Source organism: Bombina bombina, chromosome 4 (assembly GCF_027579735.1).
Source record: "Bombina bombina isolate aBomBom1 chromosome 4, aBomBom1.pri, whole genome shotgun sequence".
NCBI classification, from domain to species: Eukaryota; Metazoa; Chordata; class Amphibia; order Anura; family Bombinatoridae; genus Bombina; species Bombina bombina.
Genome location: NC_069502.1, coordinates 1177323116 through 1177339457, shown reverse-complemented (window position 1 = coordinate 1177339457; position 16342 = coordinate 1177323116). Strand labels below are relative to the sequence as shown.

The 16342-nt window shown below is 40.7% G+C and overlaps 1 protein-coding gene across 1 annotated transcript in view; it reads left to right on the top strand.

Moving 5' to 3' along the window:
• Positions 1-256: 256 nt before the first annotated feature.
• Positions 257-16342, top strand: part of SPDYA (speedy/RINGO cell cycle regulator family member A) — a 504065-nt gene continuing 487979 nt past the window's right edge. Inside the window, 1 exon segment of the mRNA XM_053712806.1 lies at positions 257-485. Within this exon segment, the coding sequence (XP_053568781.1) occupies positions 257-485 (229 nt within the window).

Genomic DNA, 16342 nt, shown 5'->3' with positions numbered 1-16342 from the left:
ATATGTGTGGGTACAGTAAATGAAAAAGAAAAACATTACAGCTAAACACAAACACAGCAGAAATGTAAAAATAGCCTTGAAAAGTGGTCTGGTCACTAAGGGGTTAAAGTGCATCCAAATTCCATAGCCCTTTGCTGTTGAATCTATTCTAGTTTTTGTGAAATATTTTGTTTCTCTTCTGCCCACCATATCCTTTTACCATGTTGTTTCATAATAATAAGCTTTCTCTTATGTTTCAGCATATCCAGTTCAGAAGATGAAGCACAATCAGATTTGTTGCCAGACTCCTACAACAGTTACAGTTCATATAAAAACTGCATCCCGATCTCACCAGCCAAAAAAAGTTATTCTAAAACGTCACAATTTTAAAGAAAATAAGTTTGTTTCGGGAAAAAATGTAAATAATAAGGACATACAAAAACCAATACAAGGTCCATGTCTAATAATTCAACGACAAGAAATGACAACTTTTTTTAAGCTTTTTGGTGGGTATTTTGCTGAAATATAGATGGATTAATTTAAAAGTTTTCGAAAATAAGATTTCTTTGTATTATTAAAAAATACATTATTCTGTCCATACATATTGCAATATTATCCAGGTCACATGAGTGCATTTCAAATTTGAATAGAAGCATTTTTCAAACTATTACCGTTCTTAACAAAATGTATTTAATGTAAGACATATGTCCCATAGACCTTCTTGCACTCTGACCCTGCAGCATAGTACTCTAGAATTTTTTTTATATTTTCATTTTAGTCCTGGAGCTATAAGATACCAGTGTACTACCAACTTTGCATTAAATTATTCTGCTTCTAAAATAGTTTTCTTAAAAATAAACCACTATTAGAGCAAATCCTATGTTTTTGCTCCCAATTTTTTGTGTAGGGTGGAGCATAGGTGGGTTTCCGACCAGGATCATTTCCTATAAAGAGAGTTTTTGTATATTTTTCAAACTTCATGAACAGACAGCCAGCCAGATTACAAATTTTGCGTTATGGCTGGCTCGCTAATTACTTGTACATTATTTTCACCGCTCACCTTTCATAGCGCTGCTATTACAGGTTTGCAAAAAAACGGCTTGTGTGGGCGATATGGTTGCGTTGGGCTCCATGCTTCACCCAAATACAAGCAGTGTTTTGACGTGCTCATGCACGATTTCCCCATAGACATCAATGTGGAGAGCGGGCAAAAAAAGCCTAACACCTGCGATCGCGGAATGAAAAGCTCCGTAACGCAGCCCCATTGATGTCTATGGGGAAAAAAAAGGTATGTTTAAACCCAACACCCTAACATAAAAACCATGTCTAAACACCCCTAATCTGCCCCCCCCCCCAATGTCGCCACCACCTACATAAATGTATTAACCCCTAATCTGCTGCTCCCAACGTCGCCGCCACCTACACTTATTAACCCCTAATCCTGCCGCCCCAATGACGCCGCCACCTACATAAATTTATTAACCCCTAATCTGCCGCCTCCAATGTCGCCGCCGCCGCCACTATACTAAAGTTATTAACCCCTAAACCTCTGGCCTTCCACATCACTAAATAAATATATTAACCCTTAACGTAACCCGAAAAAAATAAAATAAAACCTAAGCTAGCTACAATATAACTAATAGTTACATTGTAGTTAGCTTAGGTGTTATTTTTATTTCACAGGTAAGTGAAAAGGGCATTTGGATGGGCATTGCCCTTTAAAATTGTATTTAGCTCTTTTACTGCCCAAACCCTAATCTTAAAATAAAACCCACCCAATTAAAAAAACCTAACACTATCCCCTGACAATCCACTTACAGTTTTCAAAGACCGGACATCCATCCTCATACAAGCGGGCAGAAGTCCTCCTGGAAGCGGGCAGAAGTCTTCATCCAAGCGGGCAGAAGTCTTCATCCATCCGGCATCTTCTATCTTCATCCATCCGGCGCAGAGCGGGTCCATCTTCAAGACATCCAGGGGGGAGCATCCTCTCCTTCCGATGGTCAACGAAGAATTAAGTTTCCCTTTAAGGTACGTCATCCAAGATGGTGTCCCTTACATTCTGATTGGCTGATAGCATTCTATCAGCCAATAGGAATTAAAGGTGAAAAAAACATTTTGGCTGATCCAATCAGCCAATAGGATTGAGCTTTCATCCTACAGGCTGATCCAATCAGCCAATAGGATTGAGCTTTCATCCTACAAGCTGATCCAATCAGCCAATAGGTTTGAGCTTTCATCCTATTGGCTGATCCAATCAGCCAATAGGATAAAAGCTCAATCCTATTGGCTGATTGGATCAGCCAATACGAATTTTTCACCTTTAATTCCTATTGGCTGATAGAATTCTGTCAGCCAATCGGAATGTAAGGGATATCATCTTGGATGACGTACCTTAAAGGGAAACTTCATTCTTCGTTGACCATCGGAAGAAGAGGATGCTCCGGCCCGGATGTCTTGAAGATGGACCCGCTCCACCCCGGATGGATGAAGATAGAAGATGCCGGATGGATGAAGACTTCTGCCCGCTTTGATGAAGACTTCTGCCGGCTTCCAGGAGGACTTCTGGCCGCTTGGATGAAGACTTCTGCCGGCTTCGAGGAGGACTTCTGCCCGCTTGGATAAGGATGGATGTCCGTTTTTTTAAAACTGTAAGTGGATCGTCGGGGGTTAGTGTTAGGTTTTTAAAGGGTTTATTGGATGGGTTTTATTTTTAGATTAGGGTTTGGGCATTAAAAGAGCTAAATGCCCTTTTCATGGCAACGGGGAGCTTAGGTTTATTTAGATTTTTAGTATTTTTTTTTACAGGTAAAAGAGCTGATTTCTTTGGGGCAATGCCCCGCAAAGGCCCTTTTAAGGGCCATTGGCAGTTTAGTGTAAGGCAAGTTTTTTTTTTTTATTTTGGGGGGGCTTTTTTATTTTGATAGGGCTATTAGATTAGGAGTAATTCGTTTTTATTTTTGATAATTACTTTTTTATTTTGTGTAATTTAGTGTTTATTTTTATTTTTAATTTAGATAATTGTATTTTATTCATTTAATTTATTTTATTTTATTGTAATGTTAGGTGTTAGTGTAACTCAGGTTAGGTTTTATTTTACAGGTAAATTTTTATTTATTTTAGCTAGTAAATGCTTAGTAATTATTTATTAACTAGTCTACCTAGTTAAAATAAATACAAACTTAACTGTGAAATAAAAACAAAACCTAACGCCTATTGGCCAATCTGCCAATCAGATCAGCCAATCAGATTGAGCTTGCATTCTATTGGCTGATCGGAACAGCCAATAGAATGCAAGCTCAATCTGATTGGCTGATCGGATCAGCCAATCGGATTGAACTTGATTCTGATTGGCTGATTCCATCAGCCAATCGGAATTTTCCTACCTTAATTCCGATTGGCTGATAGAATCCTATCAGCCAATCGGAATTCGAGGGACGCCATCTTGGATGACGTCCCTTAAAGGAACTGTCATTCTTCAGTTGGACGTCGGAGGAAGAAGATTGATCCGCGCTGGAGGTCTTCACGATGGAGCCGTTCCTCATCGGATGAATATAGAAGATGCCGCTTGGATCAAGATGGTTGCCGGTCTGGATCGCCTCTTCTTCCCGGATAGGATGAAGACTTTGGAGCCTCTTCTGGACCTCTTCAGCCGCAGGATTATGGATCGCCAGCCCCCGCTTGGGTTGGATGAAGATTTTGGAGCCAGGACCGATCGGTGATACCCGGCGAGGTGAAGATAAGGTAGGAAGATCTTCAGGGGCTTAGTGTTAGGTTTATTTAAGGGGGGTTTGGGTTAGATTAGGGGTATGTGGGTGGTGGGTTGTAATTTTGGGGGGGGGGTATTGTATGTTTTTTTTTTTACAGGCAAAAGAGCTGAATTCTTTGGGGCATGCCCCACAAAAGGTCCTTTTAAGGGCTGGTAAGGTAAAAGAGCTTTGAACTTATTTAATTTAGAATAGGGTAGGGTATTTTTTTTATTTTGGGGGTCTTTGTTATTTTATTAGGGGGCTTAGAGTAGGTGTAATTAGTTTAAAATTGTTGTAATATTTTTCTAATGTTTGTAAATATTTTATTATTTTTTGTAACTTAGTTCTTTTTTATTTTTTGTACTTAAGTTAGTTTATTTAATTGTAGTTATTTGTAGGTATTGTATTTAATTAATGTATTGATAGTGTAGTGTTAGGTTTAATTGTAACTTAGGTTAGGATTTATTTTACAGGTAATTTTGTAATTATTTTAACTATTTTAGCTATTAAATAGTTCTTAACTATTTAATAGCTATTGTACCTGGTTAAAATAAATACAAAGTTACCTGTAAAATAAATATAAATCCTAAAATAGCTATAATATAATTATAATTTATATTGTAGCTATATTAGGGTTTATTTTACAGGTAAGTATTTAGCTTTAAATAGGAATAATTTATTTAATAAGAGTTAATTTATTTTGTTAGATTTAAATTATATTTAACTTAGGGGGGTGTTAGTGTTAGGGTTAGACTTAGCTTTAGGGGTTAATCCATTTATTACAGTAGCGGCGAGATTCGGTCGGCAGATTAGGGGTTAATAATTGAAGTTAGGTGTCGGCGATGTTAGGGAGGGCAGATTAGGGGTTAATACTATTTATTATAGGGTTATTGAGGCGGGAGTGAGGCGGATTAGGGGTTAATAACTTTATTATAGTAGCGGTGCGGTCCGTTTGGCAGATTAGGGGTTAATAAGTGTAGGCAGGTGGAGGCGACGTTGAGGGGGGCAGATTAGGGGTTAATAAATATAATATAGGGGTCGGCGGTGTTAGAGGCAGCAGATTAGAGGTACATAAGGATAACGTAGGTGGCGGCGCTTTGCGGTCGGCAGATTAGGGGTTAATTATTGTAGGTAGCTGGCGGCGACTTTGTGGGGGGCAGGTTAGGGGTTAATAAATATAATATAGGGGTCGGCGGTGTTAGGGGCAGCAGATTAGGGGTACATAAGTATAACGTAGGTGGCGGTCGGCAGATTAGGGGTTAAAAAAATGTAATCGAGTGGCGGCGATGTGGGGGGACCTCGGTTTAGGGGTACATAAGTAGTTTATGGGTTTTAGTGTACTTTAGAGCACAGTAGTTAAGAGCTTTATAAACCGGCGTTAGCCCAGAAAGCTCTTAACTACTGACTTTTTCCTGCGGCTGGAGTTTTGTCGTTAGATTTCTAACGCTCACTTCAGCCATGACTCTAAATCCCATTGAAAAGATAGGATACGCAAATGACGTAAGGGGATCTGCGGTATGGAAAAGTCGCGGCTGGAAAGTGAGCGTTAGACCCTTTATTGACTGACTCTAAATACCGGCGGTAGCCCAAAACCAGCGTTAGGAGCCTCCAACGCTGGTTTTGACGGCTACCGCCCAACTCTAAATCTAGGCCTAAGATAGCTACAATGTAACTATTAGTTATATTGTAGCTAGCTTAGGGTTTATTTTACAGGTAAGTATTTAGTTTTAAATAGGAATTATTTAGGTAATAATAAGTTTTATTTAGATTTATTTCTCTTGTAAGATGTATCAAGTCCACGGATTCATCCATACTTGTGGGATATTCTCCTTCCCAACAGGAAGTGGCAGAGAGCACCCACAGCAGAGCTGTCTATATAGCTCCTCCCTTAGCTCCACCCCCCAGTCATTCTCTCTGCCTGCTTAACTGCTAGGAAGGGCAAAGTGAGTGTGGTGACAAAAATGTTAGTTTTTATTTTCTCAAGCAAAAGTTTGTTATTTTAAATGGTACCGGTGTGTACTATTTACTCTCTGGCAGAAAAGGGATGAAGATTTCTGCAAGGAGGATGATGATCCACTGCTGTTCTCACAAGGGCTGAAGAGTACAGGAAAACTTCAGTTGGGGGAACAGTTTGCAGGCTAAACTGCATTAAGGTATGTTCAGTCTATTTTTTTCTAGACAGACTGTGTTATTTCTAGAAAAAGCTGGCAATATCCCCATGAGGGAAAGGTAAGCTGTATTCAGTAAAAGAGGAATCCAAGCTTGCATAAAGGGCTCATAGTTACTGGTGACACTAATAGGAAAAAATGTTTTGGTTTAATTACAAATAAAACGTTTTTTGAGGGACTTTAAGGGGTCTTTGTGGCTTGTTTAAGGGTTATTAACCCACATGGCTAGTTTAAGAAACACTCTGTGGTGTTTCTTTTAGGCCCCATAACATCAAGTGAGGTGGGAGGGGCCTATTTTCAGTTGCACAGTTTATTTACCTTAGAAACATCCAGCTACGTCTCCAGAGATTCCTGCTGTATTTGAGGGCTGTAAAGAGGTTTTTTTCCCCACTAATCGTTCCTAAAGGGCAGGTAGGCGCCACAGCAGAGCTGTGGCAAGGTGCTGAACGTTATTTCTTTCATGTAATTAGCAAGAGTCCATGAGCTAGTGACGTATGGGATATACATTCCTACCAGGAGGGGCAAAGTTTCCCAAACCTCAAAATGCCTATAAATACACCCCTCACCACACCCACAATTCAGTTTTACAAACTTTGCCTCCGATGGAGGTGGTGAAGTAAGTTTGTGCTAGATTCTACGTTGATATGCGCTCCGCAGCAAGTTGGAGCCCGGTTTTCCTCTCAGCGTGCAGTGAATGTCAGAGGGATGTGAGGAGAGTATTGCCTATTTGAATGCAGTGATCTCCTTCTAAGGGGTCTATTTCATAGGTTCTCTGTTATCGGTCGTAGAGATTCATCTCTTACCTCCCTTTTCAGATCGACGATATACTCTTATATATACCATTACCTCTGCTGATTCTCGTTTCAGTACTGGTTTGGCTATCTGCTATATGTAGATGAGTGTCCTGGGGTAAGTAAGTCTTATTTTCTGTGACACTCCAAGCTATGGTTGGGCACTTTGTTTATAAAGTTCTAAATATATGTATTCAAACATTTATTTGCCTTGACTCAGAATGTTCAACTTTCCTTATTTTCAGACAGTCAGTTTCATATTTGGGATAATGCATTTTGATTTGACCATTTTTTCTTACCTTAAAATTTGACTTTTTCCCTGTGGGCTGTTAGGCTCGCGGGGGCTGAAAATGCTTCATTTTATTGCGTCATTCTTGGCGCGGACTTTTTTGGCGCAAAAATTCTATTTCCGTTTCCGGCGTCATACGTGTCGCCGGAAGTTGCGTCATTCTTTGACGTTATTTCGCGCCAAAAATGTCGGCGTTCCGGATGTGGCGTCATTTTTGGCGCCAAAAAGCATTTAGGCGCCAAATAATGTGGGCGTCTTATTTGGCGCGAAAAAATATGGGCGTCGCTTTTGTCTCCACATTATTTAAGTCTCATTTTTTATTGCTTCTGGTTGCTAGAAGCTTGTTCTTTGGCATTCTTTCCCATTCCTGAAACTGTCATTTAAGGAATTTGATCAATTTTGCTTTATATGTTGTTTTTTCTCTTACATATTGCAAGATGTCTCACGTTGCATCTGAGCCAGAAGATACTACAGGAAAATCGCTGTCAAGTGCTGAATTTACCAAAGCTAAGTGTATCTGCTGTAAACTTTTGGTAGCTATTTCTCCAGCTGTTGTTTGTATTGATTGTCATGACAAACTTGTTAAAGCAGATAATATTTCCTTTAGTAAAGTACCATTGCCTGTTGCAGTTCCCTCAACATCTAAGGTGCAGAATGTTCCTGATAATATAAGAGATTTTGTTTCTGAATCCTAAAGAAGGCTATGTCTGTTATTTCTCCTTCTAGTAAACGTAAAAAATCTTTTAAAACTTCTCTCCCTACAGATGAATTTTTAAATGAACATCATTCTGATTCTGATGTCTCTGAGGTTGATGCTGATAAATCTTCATATTTATTTAAAATGGAATTTATTCGTTCTTTACTTAAAGAAGTTCTAATTGCTTTAGAAATAGAGGATTCTAGTCCTCTTGATACTAATTCTAAACGTTTAGATAAGGTATTTAAAGCTCCTGTGGTTATTCCAGAAGTTTTTCCTGTTCCTAATGCTATTTCTGCAGTAATTTCCAAAGAATGGGATAAATTGGGTAATTCATTTACTCCTTCTAAACGTTTTAAGCATTTATATCCTGTGCCGTCTGACAGATTAGAATTTTGGGACAAAATCCCTAAAGTTGATGGGGCTATTTCTACCCTTGCTAAACGTACTACTATTCCTACGTCAGATGGTACTTCGTTTAAGGATCCTCTAGATAGGAAAATTGAGTCCTTTCTAAGAAAAGCTTATCTGTGTTCAGGTAATCTTCTTAGACCTGCTATATCTTTGGCTGATGTTGCTGCAGCTTCAACTTTTTGGTTGGAAACTTTAGCGCAACAAGTAACACATCGTGATTCTCATGATATTATTATTCTTCTTCAGCATGCTAATAATTTTATCTGTGATGCCATTTTTGATATTATCAGAGTTGATGTCAGGTTTATGTCTCTAGCTATTTTAGCTAGAAGAGCTTTATGGCTTAAAACTTGGAATGCTGATATGGCTTCTAAATCAACTTTACTTTCTATTTCTTTCCAGGGTAACAAATTATTTGGTTCTCAGTTGGATTCCATCATTTCAACTGTTACTGGTGGGAAAGGAACTTTTTTACCACAGGATAAAAAAATCTAAAGGTAAAAGTAGAGCTAATAATCGTTTTCGTTCCTTTCGTTTCAACAAAGAACAAAAGCCTGATCCTTCATCCTCAGGAGCAGTTTCAGTTTGGAAACCATCTCCAGTCTGGAATAAATCCAAGCCAGCTAGAAAGGCAAAGCCTGCTTCTAAGTCCACATGAAGGTGCGGCCCTCATTCCAGCTCAGCTGGTAGGGGGCAGGTTACGTTTTTTCAAGGAAATTTGGATCAATTCTGTTCACAATCTTTGGATTCAGAACATTGTTTCAGAAGGGTACAGAATTGGTTTCAAGATAAGACCTCCTGCAAAGAGATTTTTTCTTTCCCGTGTCCCAGTAAATCCAGTAAAAGCTCAAGCATTTCTGAAATGTGTTTCAGATCTAGAGTTGACTGGAGTAATTATGCCAGTTCCAGTTCAGGAACAGGGGATGGGGTTTTATTCAAATCTCTTCATTGTACCAAAGAAGGAGAATTCCTTCAGACCAGTTCTGGATCTAAAAATTATTGAATCGTTATGTAAGGATACCAACGTTCAAAATGGTAACTATAAGGACTATCTTGCCTTTTGTTCTGCAAGGGAATTATATGTCCACAATAGATTTACAGGATGCATATCTGCATATTCCGATTCATCCAGATCATTTTCAGTTCCTGAGATTCTCTTTTCTGGACAAGCATTACCAGTTTGTGGCTCTGCCGTTTGGCCTAGCTACAGCTCCAAGAATTTTTACAAAGGTTCTCGGTGCCCTTCTGTCTGTAATCAGAGAACAGGGTATTGTGGTATTTCCTTATTTGGACGATATCTTGGTACTTGCTCAGTCTTTACATTTAGCAGAATCTCATACGAATCGACTTGTGTTGTTTCTTCAAGATCATGGTTGGAGGATCAATTTACCAAAAAGTTCTTTGATTCCTCAGACAAGGGTAACCTTTCTGGGTTTCCAGATGGATTCAGTGTCCATGACTCTGTCTTTAACAGACAAGAGACGTCTAAAATTGATTGCAGCTTGTCGAAACCTTCAGTCACAATCATTCCCTTCGGTAGCCTTATGCATGGAAATTCTAGGTCTTATGACTGCTGCATCGGACGCGATCCCCTTTGCTCGTTTTCACATGCGACCTCTTCAGCTCTGTATGCTGAAGCAATGGTGCAAGGATTACACGAAGATATCTCAAACAATATCTTTAAAACCGATTGTTCGGCACTCTCTAACATGGTGGACAGATCACCATCGTTTAATTCAGGGGGCTTCTTTTGTGCTTCCGACCTGGACTGTAATTTCAACAGATGCAAGTCTCACGGGTTGGGGAGCTGTGTGGGGATCTCTGACGGCACAGGGAGTTTGGGAATCTCAGGAGGTGAGATTACCTATCAATATCTTGGAACTCCGTGCAATTTTCAGAGCTCTTCAGTTTTGCCCTCTTCTGAAGAGAGAATCGTTCATTTGTTTTCAGACAGACAATGTCACAACTGTGGCATACATCAATCATCAAGGAGGGACTCACAGTCCTCTGGCTATGAAAGAAGTATCTCGAATTTTGGTTTGGGCGGAATCCAGCTCCTGTCTAATCTCTGCGGTTCATATCCCAGGTGTAGACAATTGGGAAGCGGATTATCTAAGTCGCCAAATGTTGCATCCGGGCGAATGGTCTCTTCACCCAGAGGTATTTCTTCAGATTGTTCAAATGTGGGAACTTCCAGAAATAGATCTGATGGCGTCCCATCTAAACAAGAATCTTCCCAGGTATCTGTCCAGATCCCGGGATCCTCAGGCGGAGGCAGTGGATGAATTATCACTTCCTTGGAAGTATCATCCTGCCTATATCTTTCCGCCTCTAGTTCTTCTTCCAAGAGTGATCTCCAAGATTCTGAAGGAATGCTCGTTTGTTCTGCTGGTAGCTCCAGCATGGCCTCACAGGTTTTGGTATGCGGATCTTGTCCGGATGGCCTCTTGCCAACCGTGGACTCTTCCGTTAAGACCAGACCTTCTATCACAAGGTCCTTTTTTCCATCAGGATCTGAAATCCTTAAATTTAAAGGTATGGAGATTGAACGCTTGATTCTTGGTCAAAGAGGTTTCTCTGACTCCGTGATTAATACTATGTTACAGGCTCGTAAATCTGTATCTCGAGAGATATATTATAGAGTCTGGAAGACTTATATTTCTTGGTGTCTTTCTCATCATTTTTCTTGGCATTCTTTTAGAATACCGAGAATTTTACAGTTTCTTCAGGATGGTTTAGATAAGGGTTTGTCCGCAAGTTCTTTGAAAGGACAAATCTCTGCTCTTTCTGTTCTTTTTCACAGAAAGATTGCTATTCTTCCTGATATTCATTGTTTTGTACAAGCTTTGGTTCGTATAAAACCTGTCATTAAGTCAATTTCTCCTCCTTGGAGTTTGAATTTGGTTCTGGGAGCTCTTCAAGCTCCTCCGTTTGAACCTATGCATTCATTGGACATTAAATTACTTTCTTGGAAAGTTTTGTTCCTTTTGGCCATCTCTTCTGCTAGAAGAGTTTCTGAATTATCTGCTCTTTCTTGTGAGTCTCCTTTTCTGATTTTTCATCAGGATAAGGCGGTGTTGCGAACTTCTTTTGAATTTTTACCTAAAGTTGTGAATTCCAACAACATTAGTAGAGAAATTGTGGTTCCTTCATTATGTCCTAATCCTAAGAATTCTAAGGAGAAATCGTTGCATTCTTTGGATGTTGTTAGAGCTTTGAAATATTATGTTGAAGCTACGAAATCTTTCCGTAAGACTTCTAGTCTATTTGTTATCTTTTCCGGTTCTAGGAAAGGCCAGAAAGCTTCTGCCATTTCTTTGGCATCTTGGTTGAAATCTTTAATTCATCTTGCCTATGTTGAGTCGGGTAAAATTCCGCCTCAGAGAATTACAGCTCATTCTACTAGGTCAGTATCTACTTCCTGGGCGTTTAGGAATGAAGCTTCGGTTGACCAGATCTGCAAAGCAGCAACTTGGTCCTCTTTGCATACTTTTACTAAATTCTACCATTTTGATGTATTTTCTTCTTCTGAAGCAGTTTTTGGTAGAAAAGTACTTCAGGCAGCGGTTTCAGTTTGAATCTTCTGCTTATGTTTTTCGTTAAACTTTATTTTGGGTGTGGATTATTTTCAGCAGGAATTGGCTGTCTTTATTTTATCCCTCCCTCTCTAGTGACTCTTGTGTGGAAAGATCCACATCTTGGGTAGTCATTATCCCATACGTCACTAGCTCATGGACTCTTGCTAATTACATGAAAGAAAACATAATTTATGTAAGAACTTACCTGATAAATTCATTTCTTTCATATTAGCAAGAGTCCATGAGGCCCGCCCTTTTTTTGTGGTGGTTATGATTTTGTATAAAGCACAATTATTCCAATTCCTTATTTTATATGCTTTCGCACTTTTTTATCACCCCACTTCTTGGCTATTCGTTAAACTGAATTGTGGGTGTGGTGAGGGGTGTATTTATAGGCATTTTGAGGTTTGGGAAACTTTGCCCCTCCTGGTAGGAATGTATATCCCATACGTCACTAGCTCATGGACTCTTGCTAATATGAAAGAAATGAATTTATCAGGTAAGTTCTTACATAAATTATGTTTTTACCGGTTTTGAAGTTTTTTCAATCCGGTTTTTACATTAAGGGGTTAATTGTTTATTTGCATAGTGGTGCAAAGTTACTAAGGCTTTATGATGCTACTGTAAAAATTTTGTTGGGTTTACTGCTTTTTTACACTGTTTTGCAGAGTTTGTGCAGCTTTTTTTCTCTTAAAGGCACAGTACCGTTTTTGTTTAAAGTGTTATTTACTTTGAGTAAAGTGTTTTCCAAGCTTGCTTGTTACATTTCTAGCCTGTTTAACATGTCTGACACCAAGGAAAATCCTTGTTCTATGTGTTTAGAAGCCATTGTGGAACCCCCTCTTAGAATGTGTCCCACTTGCTCAGATATGTCTATAAATTATAAAGAGCATATTTTCGCACTTAAAAATATTGCAATAGATGATTCTCAGTTAGAAGGAAATGAGGGTTTAGCATCTAGCTCTCCCCAAGTGTAACAACCAGTAACGCCCGCACAAGTGACGCCAAGTACCTCTAGTGCGTCTAATTCATTTACTTTACAAGACATGGCCACAGTTATGAATAAAACCCTCACAGAGGTTTTCTCTAAACTGCCTGGTTTACAAGGAAAGCGTGACAGCTCTGGGTTAAGAACAAATGCTGAGCCGTCTGACGCTTTAGTAGCCGTATCCGATATACCCTCACAATGTTCTGAAGTAGGGTTATCTGAGGGAGAGATTTCTGATTCAGGCAAGACGCTCCCTCAGACAGATTCTGATATGACGGCCTTTAAATTTAAGCTTGAACACCTCCGCTTGTTGCTCAAGGAGGTATTAGCTACTCTAGAAGATTGTGACCCTATAGTGGTCCCAAAGAAATTGTGTAAAATGGACAGATACTTAGAGGTTCCTGTTTACACTGATGTTTTTCCAGTCCCTAAGAGGATTGTGACTATTGTTACTAAGGAGTGGGATAGACCAGGTATTCCGTTCGCTCCCCCTCCTGTTTTTAAGAAAATGTTTCCCATATCTGACACCATACAGGACTCGTGGCAGACTGTTCCTAAGGTGGAGGGAGCTATTTCTACTCTTGCTAAGCGTACAATCGAAGACAGTTGTGCTTTCTAAGATCCTATGGATAAAAAATTAGAGGGTCTCCTAAAGAAAATGTTTGTTCATCAAGGTTTTCTTCTCCGACCTATTGCATGCATTGTTCCTGTAACTACTGCAGCTGCTTTCTGGTTTGAGGCTCTAGAAGAGGCTCTCCAGGTGGAGACTCCATTAGAGGATATTATGGATAGAATTAAGGCCCTTAAGTTGGCTAATTCTTTCATTACAGATGCCGCTTTCCAAATGACTAAATTAGCGGTAAAGAATTCAGGTTTTGCCATTTTAGCACGCAGGGCGTTATAGCTGAAATTCTGGTCTGCTGATGTGTCATCAAAATCTAAATTGTTGAACATCCCTTTCAAAGGAAAGACCCTATTCGGGCCTGCACTGAAATAAATTATTTCAGACATCACTGGAGGGAAAGGCCATGCCCTCCCTCAGGATAAAACAAATAAGATGAGGACCAAACAAAATAATTTTCGTTCCTTTCGGAACTTCAAGTGTGGTCCCGCTTCAGCTTCCCCTGCAGCAAAGCAAAAGGGGAATTCTGTCCAATCCAAGTCAGTCTGGAGACCTAACCAGGCTTGGAACAAAGGTAAACAGGCCAAGAAGCCTGCTGCTGCCGCCTCTAAGACAGCATGAAGGGGTAGCCCCCGATCCGGGACCGGATCTAGTAGGGGGGAGACTCTCTCTCTTTGCTCAGGCTTGGGCAAGAGATGTTCACGATTCCTGGGCTTTAGAAATTGTGTCCCAAGGATATCTTCTGGACTTCAAAGACTCCCCAAAGGGGGAGATTTCACATTTCTCAATTGTCTGCAAACCAGACAAAGAGAGAGGCGTTCTTACGCTGTGTAGAAGACCTACATACCATGGGAGTGATTCGCCCGGTTTCAAGAGCGGAACAAGGGCTAGGTTTTTACTCCAACCTGTTTGTGGTTCCCAAAAAAGAGGGAACTTTCAGACCAATCTTGGATCTCAAAATTCTAAACAAATTCCTCAGAGTACCATCTTTCAAGATGGAGACTATTCGGACTATTCTTCCTCTGATCCAGGAGGGTCAATATATGACTACCGTGGACTTAAAGAATGCGTATCTACACATCCCTATTCACAGAGATCATCATCAATTCCTCAGATTCGCCTTTCTGGACAGGCATTACCAGTTTGTGGCCCTTCCCTTCGGGTTGGCCACGGCTCCCAGAATTTTCACAAAGGTGCTAGGGTCCCTTTTGGCGGTTCTAAGACCGCAGGGTATAGCAGTAGCGCCTTATCTAGACGACATCTTAATTCAGGCGTCGACTTTCCAGCTTGCCAAGTCTCACACGGACATCGTGTTGGCTTTTCTGAGATCTCACGGGTGGAAGGTGAACATAAAAAAGAGTTCTCTCGTCCCTCTCACAAGATTTTCCTTCCTAGGGACTCTGATAGACTCGGTAGAAATGAAAATATTTCTGACGGAGGTCAGAAAATAAAAACTTTTAATCACTTGCCAAGCTCTTCATTCCATTCCTCTGCCATCAGTGGCTCAGTGTATGGAGGTAATTGGACTTATGGTAGCGGCAATGGACATAGTTCCTTATGCCCGCCTACACCTCAGACCACTGCAACTATGCATGCTCCAACAGTGGAATAGGGATTATGCAGATTTATCTCCTCAACTGCATCTGGACCAAGAGACCAGAGATTCTCTTCTCTGGTGGTTTTCTCAGGACCACCTGTCTCAGGGAATATGTTTCCGCAGGCCAGAGTGGCTCATAGTAACAACAGATGCCAGCCTGCTAGGCTGGGGTGCAGTCTGGAAATCCCTGAAAGCACAGGGCTTATGGTCTCGGGAGGAATCTCTCCTCCCGATAAACATTCTAGAACTGAGAGCGATATTCAATGCGCTTCAGGCGTGGCCTCAGCTAGCTGCTGCCAAATTCATCAGATTTCAGTTGGACAACATCACGACTGTAGCCCATATCAATCATCAAGGAGGAACACGGAGTTCTCTAGCGATGATGGAGGTAACCAAAATTATCCGATGGGCGGAGGATCACTCTTGCCATCTCTCAGCAATCCATATCCCAGGGGTAGAGAACTGGGAGTCGTCAGACTTTTCATCCGGGGGATTGGGTGCTCCATCCGGAGGTATTTGCCCAGCTGACTCAGCTTTGGGGCACACCAGAATTGGATCTGAGAGCGTCCTGACAGAACGCCAAACCTCCGCGTTACGGGTCCAGGTCCCGGGATCCCCAGGTGGTACTGATAGATGCTCTAGCAGTGCCCTGGTCCTTCAATCTGGCTTATGTATTTCCACCATTTCCTCTCCTCCCACGTCTGGTTGCCAGAATCAAGCAGGAGAGAGCTTCGATGATTCTGATAGCGCCTGCGTGGCCACGCAGGACTTGGTATGCAGACCTGGTGGACATGTCAACTGTTCCACCGTGGACTCTGCCAGTGAGGCAGGACCTTCTAATCCAAGGTCTGTTCAAGCATCCAAATCTAATTTCTCTGCGTCTGCTTGGAGATTGAACGCCTGATTCTATCAAAGCGTGGTTTCTCTGAGTCGGTCATTGATACCCTGATTCAGGCTAGAAAGCCTGTCACCAGGAAAATCTATCATAAGATTTGGCGGAAATATCTTTGTTGGTGTGAATCCAAGGGTTACTCATGGAGTAAGATTAGGATTCCTAGAATTTTGTCCTTTCTCCAAGAAGGATTGGAGAAGGGATTATCAGCTAGTTCCTTAAAGGGACAAATATCTGCTTTGTCTATTCTTTTACACAAACGTCTGGCAGATGTCCTAGACGTTCAAGCGTTTAGTCAGGCCTTGGTCAGGATCAAGCCTGTATTTAAACCTGTTGCTCCGCCATGGAGCCTAAACTTGGTTCGTAAAGTTCTTCAAGGGGTTCTGTTTGAAACTATGCATTCCATAGATATTAAGCTTCTATCTTGGAAAGTTTTGTTTTTAGTAGCTATCTCTTCGGCTCAAAGAGTTTCTGAGTTATCTGCTTTACAGTGTGACTCACCTTATCTTATTTTCCATGCAGATAAGGTGGTTTTACGTACCAAACCTGGATTCCTTCCTAAAGTTGTTTCTAATAGG